Genomic DNA, 16,004 nt, shown 5'->3' with positions numbered 1-16,004 from the left:
GCCAGGTTTCCTCCAAGACACCCCGCCTGTGCCCAGACACGTGCCCGTGATGCCGAGCCCCAGTCGCGTCTTCTACCTGGAGAAAGAAACCCTGTATTTCCCCCTTTCCCACCTGAAAAGCAGTAGGAAATCAATGGCTGGGGGTTGAATATTGGCTCAGTGCTTGGCCTGGATAAGCAAGAAAAAAGTGGTGTTTGCTACCAGGCTAATTAGAGCTGTTACATCAATTAGTCTGTGAAATGATCAGTGCCCAGGGCTCCACCAGGCGAATCCCGATTTTGGCAGGACTGTCTTGGCCGAGTGCTGGGAGCTCCCGTGGGGCTCACCCGGCCACCCCTGCCATGCTCTGCCTGCCTGCCCAACCCAGCGGGCTCCTGCCTCGCTCTGCTGCTGCCTTCGCTGCTCTCACCACCGTGGACAGCAGCGTCTCATAAATAGGAGCATGTTTATTGTCCCCATCGGGGAACCGTGACAAGGAGCTTCAACTTGCTGACCAACGGGCACCACAGGCTCTCGGGGGGCCCCAGGGAGCTCTGCCTTCCTACCAGGGTCCGTGCCACTCTGCCTTTGGGGACACAGCTCTGGGTGCTTTATCCCCATCATTGCCAAGTCCTGTGATTTTATGGCAAGTGTCACAATGTTTGCCACATTTCTTTTTTTTTTTTTCCCCTTCATTTTTGTTCTCAAAGCCTCAGCCCCTCAAGACTGGATATTAGATGGACTATTTGCTTAAGGCTGAAATAAAAAAGGACTTTCCAGCTCTCCTGTTCACAGACAAAAGGCTTTAAAATATAAGCCAGAAGGCTTAGGAAGCAGCAGATAAAAGCAATTTTCCAATGGCTGTCTTAATATATATTGAAAAATGTGGGCTTTTTAGCTAAGCTCATGATTGGTTTTGGATTTAACTCCTAACCTTAAACACCTGAGCATGGGGATGCTGCACTGCTCCCCCTCTTCTGGAGGGGGTGTGCGTGTGTGTGCATGGGCTGGACCCTGGGAGAGGGCAGGGGAGGATGGCAGTGGCTGCACACCCCTAGCAGTCACTCAAATGTTTTTTGGCCTCTCTTGCAATGTCGGGCCTGATGAATCGTACCGCCCCAGCACAGCACATCCCCTGAGCAGCGGCAGGTCAGGGGAGGGGAGTGTCGTGCTGAGAAACTCAGGGAAACGCTGGCGGCCATGAAAAAGTGAAGGAGGGGGAGAGGGAGATAACTGCATCCTGAGTGCACAGAGCTCATCTGCCCTGCCCAGCAGTGCTCGTCTGGGCTGGAGTGGCTCCTCCTGAGCTGTTCATCCCGTGGGCAGTGGCAGACAGCTCTGCCCAAGAGCTCCCGACGCGCTGCTGTGCGCTCCCTGGAACGCAGCAAAGTCCTTTGGCAACTTCTCCTTCCAAATTGGGATGATCTCTGGGATAGGACAGGGTGGGGAGGCGGGGGGGAGCAGCACCTCCCCGTCACACCGTCGCCACTGGTGCCTGCAGACCCGTGTGGAAGACGGCTTCCTCCCTCCCGGAGCCTGGCTACAAAGAAATTCCCACGTTCCTGCCATTCTTTGCCATTTAAGGATTTCAAACGGACAGCAAATACGTCAGGAAACCATGCGCCACCGCCGCGCTCGCCTCCCAGCGTCACAGACGGTGCCAGACCTGACGCCAGCCGTGTGAAGAAGAGCCACGGCACGGTGGTCTCCTGACAGCTTTGCCTGCAGACACACTGCAGAACCAGGAGGCTGAGAGCAGCCGGCCGGTCCCTGCCTGGCCACGTGCGCTGCAAGGGGACAGGGCTCAGGGCCACCGGTGACCCATGAGCTGGGTGCCAATGAGCTGGTGTAAAGCAGGAATTACCCACGCAGAGGGACATCTGCCTTGCCAGAGCTACCTGATTCCCTAAGAAGCTTCAAACAGCAATAAGATGCCCTGAGAGCCTCGCTGGTGGGAGACACCCCACCTCCTGCCCTCCCTGTATGAGTGATGCTGTTTGTCTTACAGGGCAGGCTGTGACGGCGGAGCTGGGGGCACACGGTATGTCAAGCTGCAAGGTGCAGAAAGAGGGAGGGAAGCTTGGGCTCCCTGGCTCTGCAGGAGAGGCTGCGGGTTCCCAGGAGAGCCTGGACTGTGGAGCTGCATCCCAGCACTGCCGTCACCCGGCAGTTGAGGTGAAAGGTGGGAGAGTGCAGTGATGGGCGAGCTGCAGGGCATGAGCGCTGCCTGCTGAAAGGCAGAGCTGGTGGGAGAGGGGGGCTGCAGACAGCAGTAGGGGTAGCAGTGAAAAAACAAACTGAACAGAACGAAAAAAAAAACCAACCCAACCCCAACCCTTGGTGGCAGCCTGCCAGCTCCAGCTGGTTTCATAAGGACATTTCAGCCTAAAAATACACAAATACTCAGCCAAAAAAAGTCAAATCTTTCTGCACCGAATCTGTCACCCACAGCCCTTCACAAGGCAGGAAGAAATTCCTGTTGGGTCTGTCAGTTGGCGATGAGAACAGATTATCCAGGGTTCAAGACTGTGGTTCAGCAGGTTTCCTTGGGGGTGAATGCCCTGTGCTGTATTTATCAGTGGTGCTGGCTCCTCCTCATTTCTAAGCAAAATGTGAAAAGAGAAGAGATTGTTCCCAAATTCTGGCTGTTCTCCCTCCTCCAGGCAGCATGAACTGCTGCCTGGCTCCAACCCTTTTGGGTGGGAGCTTTGCCAAAAGTGGGACAGCCCTGATTGGTATCGTGGGACATTAAATAACAATTTATTTAGTCAAAATGTCAAGATTTTACTAATCCCCAGGCCAAAGACAACAGTGTTACGATGCAACATGGCAATGAAAAATTGCAGGGACGTAGCAGGTACTGCTGTGTCTTTGTCCCTGAGGAATGAACTACTAATGTAACTTCTCTGCTCCTCCTTGCAGTGCAGTCTGTTATCTCCTGGGTCTCTTCAGACAGGTCTTAGAGAGATTTGGGGGGGGGGGGTAAAGGAGGATTAGGAGGGGGGAAGTGACAACACTATACCACCAGTTTTTGCCTGCAAGATCCATATCTAAAGAGGTGCTGAGTTTTTAGTGGAGCTGGCTGCCGAAGTTGCTATTTCAGATGGAAAGGCAGCAAGCAAAGCTGAAACTCTGGTTCAGCTGGTAAACGCTTTCCTGGATGTTCCCACATCGCTGGGTGCTGCCACAAGCTCCACTTTGAAGCCCAGCTCTGTAGCTTCTGAAGGTATCTCAGATGCCATCACCCCCCCACTTAACTTCTTCTGTGAAGGAAGCTCAGTCCTCACACTCTCCTGGCAGTGTTTGGTGGGATGGGAAGGTGAGCATTGCTTAACACCCACCTTCAAGATACTGTGATGTGGTCTCCACCCTGCTTTGGGCCAACAGAGGCAGCCCCCGGAGAGATTGCACCCAATCTTGTTGAAATTGGGTCCCCAGGTGGATGAAGACTGAGGGTGAGATGCTAGAAAATACCCATCTGATTTCAAAGACGCCTTTTCTGTTGAGCCCTTCTTCCAGCTCACATTCAGCCCTAGGTGTAGCCATGTAACAGTAGCGATTCCTTAACTTATGAGGATAATAATGGAGCCTGAAACCTCTACCAAGCCCAAGCCCTGCTAGACTGATGTTCAGCCTGCCCCCGTCTCCCCTACCTCGCTCTTACCAGAAACAGCCCTACTCCAGACCTGGCACCAGCAGACGTCACAGAGCTGCTCCTCCCTGGAAATCTATTCGCATCTTATTTGTGGGAACTGAGCAGGGCTGGCGATTCCAGTCATCAGCTCTGGCCCTTATGAGCTGTTTTGTTTTGCTTATTGTAGGGGGAACTTAATTATTCAAAGCTGGTGGGCATATTTACTTACAGGGGTAAATTAAACCATAAATTCAGACAAATGTATCTACATCTCTGCTTGTGATGTATTTTTCCTTTCTGCTTTATTGGTGCTTGGGCTCCAAGACACAAAGGTGGGTTATTCAATAAACAGTGCAACACAAGTCATCCCAATTAACTGGATTGTTCCATTTATGCTGCTACTCCCTCCAATTAAATGCAAGGGAGAGCAAGTGACAGGCATGAGTAAGATGGGCACACAGAAAACCATATTCTAATGCAAAAGCTGTGATGAGAAAATGGAATCTACGCACCTGATGGGAATATTAATGCAAAACCTTGACCTATAATTATCCTTTCTTCAGTCTGAGAGAGCCAGCAACAATCGCAGCTCATTAAAATGGACCATGTCCTGACAGTCATGCATAATGCCCATGTCCCATGAGCTGGCTTCACCAGCAAGGCAAAAGTTTAGACCATGGGACTTGCAGGACTGGGGCATTATCATAGAGCTGCATGGTCCTGCGTGGCTAGGAACAGGAGACTGCAGCCAACCCCAAAGACCTTTTCTCCCTTTTAAACCCAGTGTCATGAGAGAAAGAGCGAGGGGAAAAAAAACAGAAGACAAACCCAAAAGTGCTGGTTTGGATTGGACCTCTGGAGTTCATCTGGACCATCCCCTGTTCAAAGCAGGGCCAACTTCAAAGTTAAATTCAGTTTGAAAATTAGCTCAGGTGGCTCAATGCTGAGTATTTCCAAGGATGGAAATTTTACAGCCTCTCTGGGCAGCCTGTTCCAGTGCTGCCTTGTTGGGGCTCAGTCTGGAAGCCATTCACCACATCACAACAACATCTGGCTCTAGTCTTAACTGTTTTCTCGATGCAAAGTGTGTGCTGGCATGTGGGATGCAATAAGTATCAGTAGGGAAGGTGATACCATCATGCAAAGACAATTCTTTTGCAAGGGAAAGAGATCAGAAAACAGTCCCACATGAGAAAAGGAAGGCACTGCAGTATTTTATTCTGTTTGGTGCTGCTTTTCTATAAGGCACCGCCACAGGAGTTCTTGAAGATGGAGTGACGGAAGTGTTGTCCAGTTTGGGCGTGGTATTTGGCACAGACTTGAGATGCTAGGGCTGCGGTCAGCTGTGGTAGAGCAGCAGACACAATTGCATCTCCCCTTCACTGTGAGGGTGCTGAGGCACTGGAACAGGTTGCCCAGAGAAGCTGTGGATGCCTCCTCCCTGGAAGGGTTCAAGGCCTGGTCTAGTGGAAAGTGTCCCTGCGTGTGACAGGGAGGTTGGAACTAGATGATCTTTGAGGCCCCTTCCAACCCAAACCATTCTCTGATTCTGTGATTCACCACTGAGCAGTGAGGTCTGCATCCCTCTCTGGAGGCATCTCTCCCTCCCTTCGCTCCCTATGGAGAGAGCCAAAGGCAACAAGCTTCCTAGCCCTGACACCTCTGATATGTGTGAAGATGGATGGGTTGAACGCAGGCCTAAAATATTTTACATTTTCACGGTAGTTTCACAGCCCTGGCATTATCAAATGATCTTTCAATGTACTTGGAAGCAGGAGGAGAATAACTTGAGATGGATTCTGGCTTTTTTGTGTCTGTGTACTTGCAAACTGTCTCTGCCTACACATCTTGCAGGGCCTGTGCCTGTTTGGATATGCACACGGAAAACCTGTGCTTGTGTGGATGCTCCGTCTGCTCCATTCCCCCCCTGAAGCTTGGAGGCCGTTCAAAGCAGGTCCCCATCCCTGGGTTAAGATCAAACTTGCCCTATGCACGGTACTCCACTGACCAGGCTAGTTAGGAACTGAAGGCTAGGAAACACAAGACAATTTAAAAATCTGAACAAAAGCAGGAGATTAAGGAAACCAGCTGGAAACCTCTATTTTGCTGAATTTGAAAGCAAAATGTGGGTCACAGATGTGCTTCCACAGACAGAAACTGGCTAGAGAAGAAAAAGACATCAGCAGTGCCCAGACTCTTTGATGATCAGAGGTAGATTTAGCTCCTAGGCATGGAGACAAGAAAGGAAGAGGAGACGAAGTAGGAATAAAAACATAATCAAGAGATTAGGAGTGTGGAACTCAACCCACCCATAAATTTGCCTTGGGGAACGATGAAAAAATGCAGCAACGAAAAAGGATGAAACCAACTGCTACATCTTACTCTCTTCCCTTCTCTTGCTGTCCTTATGGTTTTACTTTTTGCTGTCCAAGGCACAGGAAGTCCATTACAGAACCTCCCCTCTTCCTCGGTCATGGTTTTTCCTTGCAAAAGTGCTGTTTTCCACTGTTCCTTTGCAGTAGCTATGAAATCCTTGCTAAGGACAGGCTGATTTTAGAGCCTAAAAGAAGCAAAGCTTTGCAGGGAAGTCCACACCATTAGGCAGTCATGCATGGGAGAGTGGAAAGCAATACACTCCTGCTCATCTTTGATAGGGGAGGTGAGCTATTACTCACTTCTTGTTTAGGCTAAGACAAAATATGAAATCTATTTTCAATGAAATTAATGATAGACTAGTAAGAGCCATGCTGCCAACTCTTGCAGGCTGTTGATTAGCCTGTGACTTGGTCTCCCATGGCCTGTAACACAAGGCCTGTTGTTCAAGCCATTTAAAAAAACTCAAGGTATAGCACTGGAAGAGCAACGTAGGACAACAGCAGCACTGACTCGGAGAAGCCCAAGTAGTGGTTCCTTAGAAATAAGCCAGGCAGCTGATGGGGGTTTCTGAAACGCATTCAGGCCATTCAGCAGGTGGTTTCTGGGGCAAAGGGAAGCGCCTGGACCTCTCCTGAAGGTCCCACCTGTGCTGGCCACGACAGGACCTGGTTGCTTGGTGCCTTTGGGCTTTGCAATATGTACTGAGCAGCCATGGAGCACGATCTCTGACTCTTGCAGCAAACTTCCCTCCTGCCAGCAAAACACCAGTCCCTATGGCTTAACACCAAGAGAAGCCTGAGATAAGAGCGATGCTAGTCTAGCTCATTGCCTGTCACTGTTTTTCAAACTTTGGGGAACTTCAGATTCAGTTCTTGTCTGGAATTTATTTTTCTCAGCCCTAATGAAAACACATGTTGTAGCTGCTAGTGTTTTAAATCCAATATCAGTGTCAATAAAGATAAGCCCTCTCCCAGAGGGGGAAAAAAAATAGAAAACTGTCTCAAATATTTCACTCATGCAGAAGAAAACAACCCCAAAGCATTGAAGGATTAAATGAAAAATATGCCTCTTTTCACTGGGAGTCCACTGGGCGTGAATAAGTGCCAACTGAGCTCTCACTTGTATCACCATCTGGTGTGATGGCACCAGGGCCTAGAGGTGCAGCAGGACACGTTACAGTGCCCTGCCCTGTGACAGCATCTCCGCTCCTGGTGACGGAACCATCAGGGGCTCCTTAACAGCATCAGGTCCGTAAATGTGCAGGACCTTGTTATCTTCAGCTTCACCATCTGACCTAGCCCGGAGAAAGCAAGTGTCAAGCCACAGCACGACTCACAGCGTGGCTAAGGAGAGAGGCAGCACAGTCCTCCCCTGGCAAAGAGGATAGTGCATCATCCTCTGGATGCAAGAGATTTTGTTAAAGACACCGAAATTCATTTTGCTGGGCTGCAACCACACGTTGATATTGCTGTGAATACCACAGCACAGAGCCTCTTCAGTTGATGTCTAGAAACTGCTTGTGGTTTCAGAGCTCTTGCTGATGAATTGCTCAGCAGCTGGTCACATTGGGAGGGCTATGCTTATTATTTTCAACTGCTATCTTGCATGGAAGGAAAAGCAAAATACTTTCCTCAAGATAATTGGCTCTAAAACAATTGAAGAATTTTCCACAAGGTTGTAATGCAATTAGGACTGGCATTTTATATAATTTGTATCTCTAAAGGTATGTTTATGCCATCAGACTGTTCTTTTGTAAAAAAAAACAAAACAAAAATTGCTGGCAAGAGAAGGCTGATTTTGCTATTAGAGGCAATGAAATATAGATTAAACATGGATGTCCACCTAGGAGTGATTAAAAGGCAGCACAATGCCAGGATCATCACTGAGATGTAGTCACTTGTGGTGAGAAATGGTTGGGTAGGATGCTGTGACACCAACCACACATCTGCAGGTTTCCCATTTAGTTTTCGGTCAATGCCAAGTGATGTGTCATCACTCGCCTTCTGCTGCAGCACTGCAAGAGCAGAAATGATCCTGCGCTCCCTAACTGCCCTGCCAGCTTGGATGGGAGGAGCTGGTGCAGAACAAAACCATCCGCCATGCCGGTGCCTGGGTTTGTGTTTTGATAGATATCCAGGAAAACCCTAAGCAGAGATGCCAGACAATGCAAACACTCAGTACCAACTCCAAAGTGTATGAATCAGCTGGTGAACTTGTTGACATGGGATATTGTGAAAGCCAAAAGTATGGATGTAGCACTCCCCTGTCACCATTTGGGGAAGCCTCTATTTCCCTGACTACCAAAAAGTCCGAGGGTATAACTGGGGAAATGATCACTCTGTGCTTGCTTGTCTCTTTTGCTTATACTTAATCACGTTTTACTGACTACTGCCCGAGACACAGTGCAGGGCCAGGGGACGTTTTGCCTGACTGCAACAGCTGCTGCGATTGAAATTACGGGATGAAAAGCTTTAGTCTCCTTGCCTAGGTGGAGGCAAACAGATCGGATGAATTATCATTAGAAATGGGTCTGAACTGAAACTGGGGAGGCACTCAACACTTCTTCAGAGCCAGAGCAGCCGTTTATGGGTAGATGTCCTGTCCTTAGGATGGGATGAACCAAAGCCATGGATTCAGACAATCACCATTAAAAAAAATCTGGATGTGGTCCCTAATGGTAGAGATGCCACCGACTGTATTATGAGAATAATGCAATGCCACTGTAAAAGCAAAGACATCCCTTACCCTTGGTTGTAATCCAGCTGGCTATCAGCACAGTGTATGACTATCAGAAAAGCAAACCCAAGAGCTGTACTGCTATGCAAAGCAGGCGATCACACCCTTCTGTTATCTATCAGACAAATGAAGAAGCCATCAGCCACATCCACGGGTTGGTCTGCCTCTGCTCACTAGATCCATGTTTGTAGAAACCTACCTTGAGCCCTTTGGGAGCAGTTTGGGAACCTGTCCTCGGGGTCATGGGCCTGACCCCAAACTGGCCAGAGGGGACATGAATGTCCTGCCTGATCTTTTCTGCCTTGCAGCAACCCGTGACACAACACACATCCCAGTCTGTAAGCAGAACCATGTTCAGCTCCGCTGCTATGAGGTCATTAACTTTAGTTAAAACTTCAACAAGCCCAAATACAGCTTCTTAACACAAAAGGCTATGGACAGAGATACTCACTATTGGGCCGAGTCGTTGAGTTGATATTCCCGGGACCGGTTGAAGCATTCTTGGATCCCAGAGTCTGCCCAGAGTCTCATCATAGCTGACAGCAGCTCTGGAGAGAAGGGCTCTGTGTCCTCCATCCGACTTACGACATCACAGACCATCTTGGCATCAGCCTGTAGAGGAAAGAAAGAAGAGGTCACATACATGCTCCAGGCAGAACTGGGAGCCATAGATTTCAGAAACAGTTCACCAAACTATCAGTAGTAAAGAGGCTGCATTTCTCAGGATGGGGTTTTAGGATCCACACAGTGTGATCCAGCAGGAAGGGCAAAAGGAGGATGGAGCAAGGAAGCCACAAGGAAAGAGGTTATTTGTGCAATCCACCTCATGTCAACAAATATTTCTATTCAGCAGACAAACCCCAGTTGGCGCTGCATATGTGTGGAGCTTCTTGGGAACAGAAGGAAATTCATATATGTATAAGCATATTTTAAATTGTTAGCAAAGTGACGCATATCCTGCAACGATACCCGTTTTAACCGAGTGTGTAACCTTGCTGAAGTAGGAGCCGTTTGTATCAGAAAGGACAGCAGAAAGGCTCCAGAAACAATTTTTTTCAGATGCTGGTTTATTGCTTTTCCTGAATTCTTGTTCTTTGCTATGAGCCCCTGCTACAGGGGCTAATTCATGTTAACACAGACCACCTTGGCTGGCTGTTGTGCTTTGTGACTCAGAGGGAGAGGAATCTCCTGCGGTTAAGGAGTATGGCAGTGAGGGCAGGGCCAGCTGGCCATTTTCAGATGGAATCTTTTTTGGTGAGAAAAATGTGATTCACTGGAACTGCAACTTTTCCTGGAGGATAGTGTTCTGACACAACACAAGTCCGGAAGATGTCTCAGATTTAGGATGGGAACGTCTAGACAGCCTTGGAATAGCTGAGTTCAGCCCCGCTGTAACAGTCCACAGTGGCTGATGCTTCACTCATTTGCAAAGCAGGACACCCAAATTCATGACCCACCTCTGCTTGCTTTGCAAAGTGGATCTCCCACACCCCCCACAGACTCCTGAAACCCCAGGGGTGTTGGCTAATCCGCAGAGCTTTTCTTTCATTGCTTTGAGAATTTTGGAAGTCTCGTATTTCTACCAGCTGAAACAAAAGCAATTATTATTGTTATAATTAATTGGAAAAGAGGAGGTCTTATTCCCTACATGTGCTTACAGCAAACTAGTGAAAATAACCTCCTTGTTCTATTACCTTTTCTCTTGTCTGCTAGATCGAACCCATTCTTGAACAAATGCAGGCGGAAGTCTTCGCCTTCCAGGGCGTCTGGTCTAAATCAGCAAATGCTGACCAGAAACAAGAGTCTTGCAAAGGGGAGTGCAGGCAGTGCCCGTGCTTTGCTGTCACTGTCCCACAGACAAACAACCCCTGTCCATCACAGTGACCTGACTCATGAGCACAAAGCCACCCGCAGTTGGGTGAGTGACCCGCAGGGAGCCCGCGCATCTCCTGCTGGAGGAGCCCCTACATCCTCCCTGGCTACCACGGGCCCTGCTCCTCTGCCCGGTCAGGTGCTGCTGCTGCTCCTGTCTGATGCTCAGATTTAGCAGCTACGGTGGGAACAGCCCAACGGCTTGCAAGGCAAGCAGATTATTTCTTAGGTCATGGGTACAATTAGAAGTGGAGGAGCACCAGTGTTGAAGAGCACCACAATAACCTGGGTGGGAACGACAAGGTGTATGGCCAGGATCCTGCATGGCCAGGATCAAAACTCCTCAAAACTCAAAAGTCTCTCTTTACTGAACACTGAAATTGTTGAAAAATCGCAGGGCACCAAACCGCTAGCACTGAGACTGAAGCTGCTGGAGACTTCAATGCTCAGAGAAAGAGCCTCAAGGCCCCTGATCATCCAGTCTTTACAGGCTGAAGAAGTCTCAGTACTGTACGGAGACACCAACCCATAAAACTTAATGGGGTGGAGTCTCTATGCTTTGAAGACTTTATGAACAAAAAGTCTTTCTCACAGAATACTTAACTTCATATTTTAGTGCCCAGGAATCCTCCCAGCCCTCTGTGCAGACTCTGCTCGGTTTGGAGAAATAGCATTGGTGACTCACACCTCAAAGCCAAGACAAACGAAGAACCTTGAAGAGTTCAGTTAATTTCAAAAGCTTGTTTTCTGCCCCGGAGTGCTTCGTGAGCTCAGTGAATATTCATAAATCATCAGTACGGCTTGCCTGCCCTGCTGGAGCTGTAATTCTGCTCTTTTCATGGACTCTAAATAACATAAAGCCTGCTAATGGTCAGCCCGCTTGGGGCTGTGGTCTGGTGTGGCCCCGTTATTTGTGTATTCCTGATATATGTGTATTCCTGTTATATGTGGGTGGTGCAGAAAAAGCATCCATGCTTTCAGTCAGGTAGGAAGGAGGTCTTTTGTATGTTATCTTGACTACTGGAGGGGATTATAGGTGTAAGTCACAGATCTGTCCATCTGTCTGTGTGGCAAAGCACATTTGAATCTCTCCAGCTGTTATGGGCTGGGCTGCTTCTGAGCTTTGTGGACTTAACTGCAGGTCGCTTTCTGCAAAGCATCAGGGGGAATGGCATGGTCGTCACATTTTCTGTGCTGGGAAATAGCTACCTCACCTTTTCCACTACTGAGACTTGTGGCAGTCCCTTGTGATTTAAGACGCAGCACAAGAGGGTTTGAGCAGAAGACACAGATGATCAGTGATGACAGGACAGAACGAGAGTGACCAGGGACAGGCATCTCTGGCTGTGGTTATCAGGTCTGCTTGGGCCAGAGGCAGAGCTGAGCTCGTACAGCAAGCAGGGGATTATTTTGGTACATGCTCCTCTGCAGTCACTGGAGGTCCCTTTTGGGGATGGGAGAGGTTCTGCTCCCGCAGTGCGGGCAGCTGCCTGCAGGGCAGGCCGAGTCCACAGGCTGGAGCAGGGGAACAGCTTGTAGGTAAGTTTATTGCTCCTGCTGAATGGTAATACAAATATTCCAGACTTAGTTTTATTTTGCAGAGTGAACCATTGAACTCTCAATTTTATAGACCCAGAAAAAGCAGGTGAAACGAGTATTTTTGAAAATACTCCTCCCCCCTGCCAAGGATGAAGCCCCTCTGTCAAGGAGCATGGGGCCATCCAGAAGTTCAGGCATTTGTTAGAGGATTTAACAAGCAATTAAGGATCCAAGAAAAGAAGATACCCCTTTCTTTTCTCACTCTCCAGGCTGCATCTCAAGCTGGGAATGACATTAAAATCTCCAGCCCCCCCTGGGCCCAGCAGGTAGATTTTTAAATACTGCCTGATTGACTTTTTCCTTCCCACCTCCCCTGGGTCTGGCACTCCTGCTTTTCCCAAGGTGAGAGGAGCCGAGCCTCCTGCCATGCTCTGCCTCTGTACTGAAGCCAGCAATTAAATAAAGCAAAACAAAACAGAACAACCAGCCCCCCCCCCCCAACCTCCTGCCTTGCAGTTCCCATCTGAAGGGGTTTTCGTTAATGAATATCATGGTGGTATTTCAGCTACCTCAGGAGCTAAAAATAGGCAGTTCTCTGTCCCTGGGATTGCTGGAAGGAGCCGCAACATGGTGCAGGGCTGCTTCCTCCATTGTTGCCTCTGCTTTTTCCCAGCTGCTCTGTCTCCTGTCCCTTCAGTACACGCTGGCTGGGAGGAGGGCAAGGGGTTGGGCTGGTCTCCTTCAGGCTGGTTCTCATCCCATAGGAGCACCCCAGCCCACCCCTGCAGCTTTCCCATGCAGCCTGCTGCTGCTTCCCAACGGCCAGTGTTTTCCATAGCGGGTCAAACCTAACCCCCGAGCTGATTGCCTTTGGGTTGTCTCTTACTGAGAGCAGGATTTGTTCAGCTCTGTGTCACTCCTGAATGCTGAACGTGTCCTCCCACAGTGGGAGAATTAGAGCTGGCTGGCTGGGCTTGGCTTGAGGAAACAGCTGAACTCAGAAACCCTGGGATGGTAAATTATACACCCAGGCTTTGGCCATCAAGCTAAAAGACCAAATAAGCCTTCGCTAAAGGAACAAACCTCCACACCAGTCGGGAATGGAGGGGGCTCTGTAGGGCCAGGGCAGGGTGGGGTTTTATACGACAGTGAAATCCATAGGCAGATGTGAACAAGAAGCTTGTAAACTCAGCGGGAAGTCAGCGTGTCTCCTTTCTAACCCTGGGTTGTGTGGCTACCTTTGCACCAGACACACGGTATAAATCCAGTTCATAAGGAGATCTGTTTTCTCACTAACCTGGACATAACCGCAGTTACTTAATTGTCTCCCATATGTCACTGTCACCAAGCACACAGGCTGTGCTCAGCAAGCAAACTTGTGACTTTGCTTGCAACAGCCACATAGCCCAATTAATTTGTTACCTTGCTGGAAGGGAGAGGGGCTCTTCCTAGCAGTCTGGTGTGACTGGCAGTCATGTTTGTCTCTGCAAGCAAGTTACTTCATCATGTTGATATAGACCACCCCTAATTATTTGTTCCCACCACCAGCCATGATCTGAGCCCACAAAGGTACCAGCAGAGCTGTTGCTGCCCTGCCTGCCATAGAGTTGTGCTGGAGTGGGACTCGGGTCCCCACCTCTCTGACTATCCCAGGGTAAATCCTGGCTCTGATCCTCTGAAGTTGTCTGAACACTAACTAGGGGACACTTTTTTTTCCTTATTTTTAAAAAGGAAGTTTTCTGGTAGGGGAGTATTTAAGGGAAAGGCAAAGCCTTATGTGGTACAAATCTGCCAAACCCTATAGAGCTGCACTGACTTACACCCACAGGAGAGCTGACCTACTGTGTCATATTGTACCGTGCTTTCCTTTTGGTGAACTAAATCCCAGTAAATATCATTTTTGCTGTTATTTACTCTGATTAATCATACTTGTCACTCAGCCTATCTCAAAGGTTAACACTGGGGCAATTTCCTCTGGTGGCTGGTTGTACTCAAAGCTGCATCTCAGAACATTTCAGCAAATCCATGTGGCGGGGGGAAAAGATAAGCACTGCATTTTGCTGGCGGCGCAAGACACATCAGAGACACGGTACTAGCAATCTTGTGAAAAAAGTAGTGGCCATCACCAGTGAGGAACTTGGGGGAAATCAAACTGATGTCTTGAAAGCATCCAGCACCCACAAAGGACGTCCCAGGATGGGGACCTTCTTGGGGGACCCAGATCCTGACCTCAGGGCACAGTGGTATGTGCCTCTGCTACTTCAGTGAGAAACACGGTCCCGTAACTTGGGGGCAGAACGTGGCTCATAAACTGAAAAACCTCCTCCTCCTTACAGAGCATCTCAGAAATCTGGGCCCTGCTTCCCAGCTGAAGCGTGGCTGCATCACAGCAAAAGCCAGTTATTTTCACGGCATTTGCAGCCTGAATGAATTCTGGAAACAAAGCAGAGCTGGTGAATACGCCTCTTCCAAAGACATCCAGGGCCCAGCTCCAAGTCCATAGGAGGTTTTGTAGACGCTGAATAAATAGCTACACGTATGACTCTCCCCCTCACTCTTCCCTCTTTCTCACACATCTGTGTTTCAGAGCTGACCTCTGAATCTGTGGAAATCTGTCTGGCATGAAGTAGCTGCTGTGCATCACAGGAGAGACAACCTTCTCCCTTCCTCCTCCACTCTTCCATCCACCTTCAGAAAACTTAATAAAGGCCTCCCACCTCTGCTTGGCATTTGGCTTGCTGAGAGACCCTGGAAGGTCCTGAGCTAGTAAAAAACTATCCAGTGGCTTATTTAAATTTATCCCTTTAGAGAACACCTTGAGGTGGGCACCCAAGCTACATCCCTTCTGCACTCGTTAGTTGGAGGCAGATCTGGAAAGCTCCTGACGTAGATCCCAGTGGTCTGGGAAAGATGGGTTTGCGCTGATGTGAAGCTCAGTGTAGCGCGCTCTAGCAATTTGCATCACACAGCAAAACTAAGCCTAACAAATTAAGTTAGAGATGGTTGGCTTTCTACAGCGTCACACTAGTCATCTTCTACACTGCTTGTGTAAAACAGCTCACAAAAAGGTTGGTTGACTTGGGTACAATGCCAAAGGGCTGTTGCCTGTCTGTGAGCAGACAGGCTATTTTGTACAGAAAACATAACCTGACAGCCACAGTGACGCGCAGATCTCCTCCTGAGGTTGTGCTGTCTGGCTAGCAATTAGTAAAGCCCTGGTTTTCATATCCTTCTGGAGCCAAGAAGGTCCCATCACCTCTGACTGTCTTGGCCAAACAACTTCTGTGTGTCTGGTACTTGGTCTAGGATCTCTATCCTGAAACCTTGTTACAGCTCATTTTTTCTGTCTGCTGCTTCCTATTTAGGGAGACATTGAGCAGGACAGATATTATAGATTATTACGGCTCTAAAAGCAGGCCAATTGCTTTGTGTTTGGTACTACTTTTATTCCTACTCATTCTGTATCATACTGCAGTTGATCAAACAAAATTTCCTAGCTTTTATGTGGGTATAAACTTCTTTTCTCCTCCTGCAACACACGTACAATAATATTCCCTGTTTGCTTGGATTACTGACTATCTGGCAATCCAGGGTCTGGATAATTCATGGACTAGAGTAAGCTCTTGGGCTGCCAGTTGGGCACCACCATTGTAAGAGTTCCTACAGTCCTATGTCCTGTAGGAAATAGCACTTCACTCACCAGAGAGGTGGAAAAACCCAGCACCCAACAACATAGAACTGAACCTGCAAGAGGGATTTCCCAAATTTGCTTCGTTCGGGGAAATTGTAGGGTCCTCCCCTGTTCTTGAGGAGCTCAGAAAAGCTCCTGAGCTGGGCAAGACAAACATGGTGGACAGTTGACCTGATT

At 48.7% G+C, this 16,004-nt stretch overlaps 1 protein-coding gene across 2 annotated transcripts in view; it reads right to left on the bottom strand.

Annotated features, from left to right (window-relative positions):
• GNAO1 (G protein subunit alpha o1) overlaps positions 1 to 16,004 on the bottom strand; it is a 147,163-nt gene that overhangs the window by 41,511 nt on the left and 89,648 nt on the right. For both annotated transcript variants that reach the window (XM_074839179.1, XM_074839178.1), the window contains exon 4: positions 9,177 to 9,337. In XM_074839179.1, coding sequence (XP_074695280.1) covers positions 9,177 to 9,337 — 161 coding nt within the window. The remainder of the gene's footprint in view (positions 1 to 9,176; positions 9,338 to 16,004) is intronic.

Source organism: Strix aluco, chromosome 14, assembly GCF_031877795.1.
Source record: "Strix aluco isolate bStrAlu1 chromosome 14, bStrAlu1.hap1, whole genome shotgun sequence".
Lineage (NCBI taxonomy): Eukaryota > Metazoa > Chordata > Aves > Strigiformes > Strigidae > Strix > Strix aluco.
Note: the sequence above shows the minus strand (reverse complement) of the source record. Positions and strands in the feature narration are given on the sequence as shown.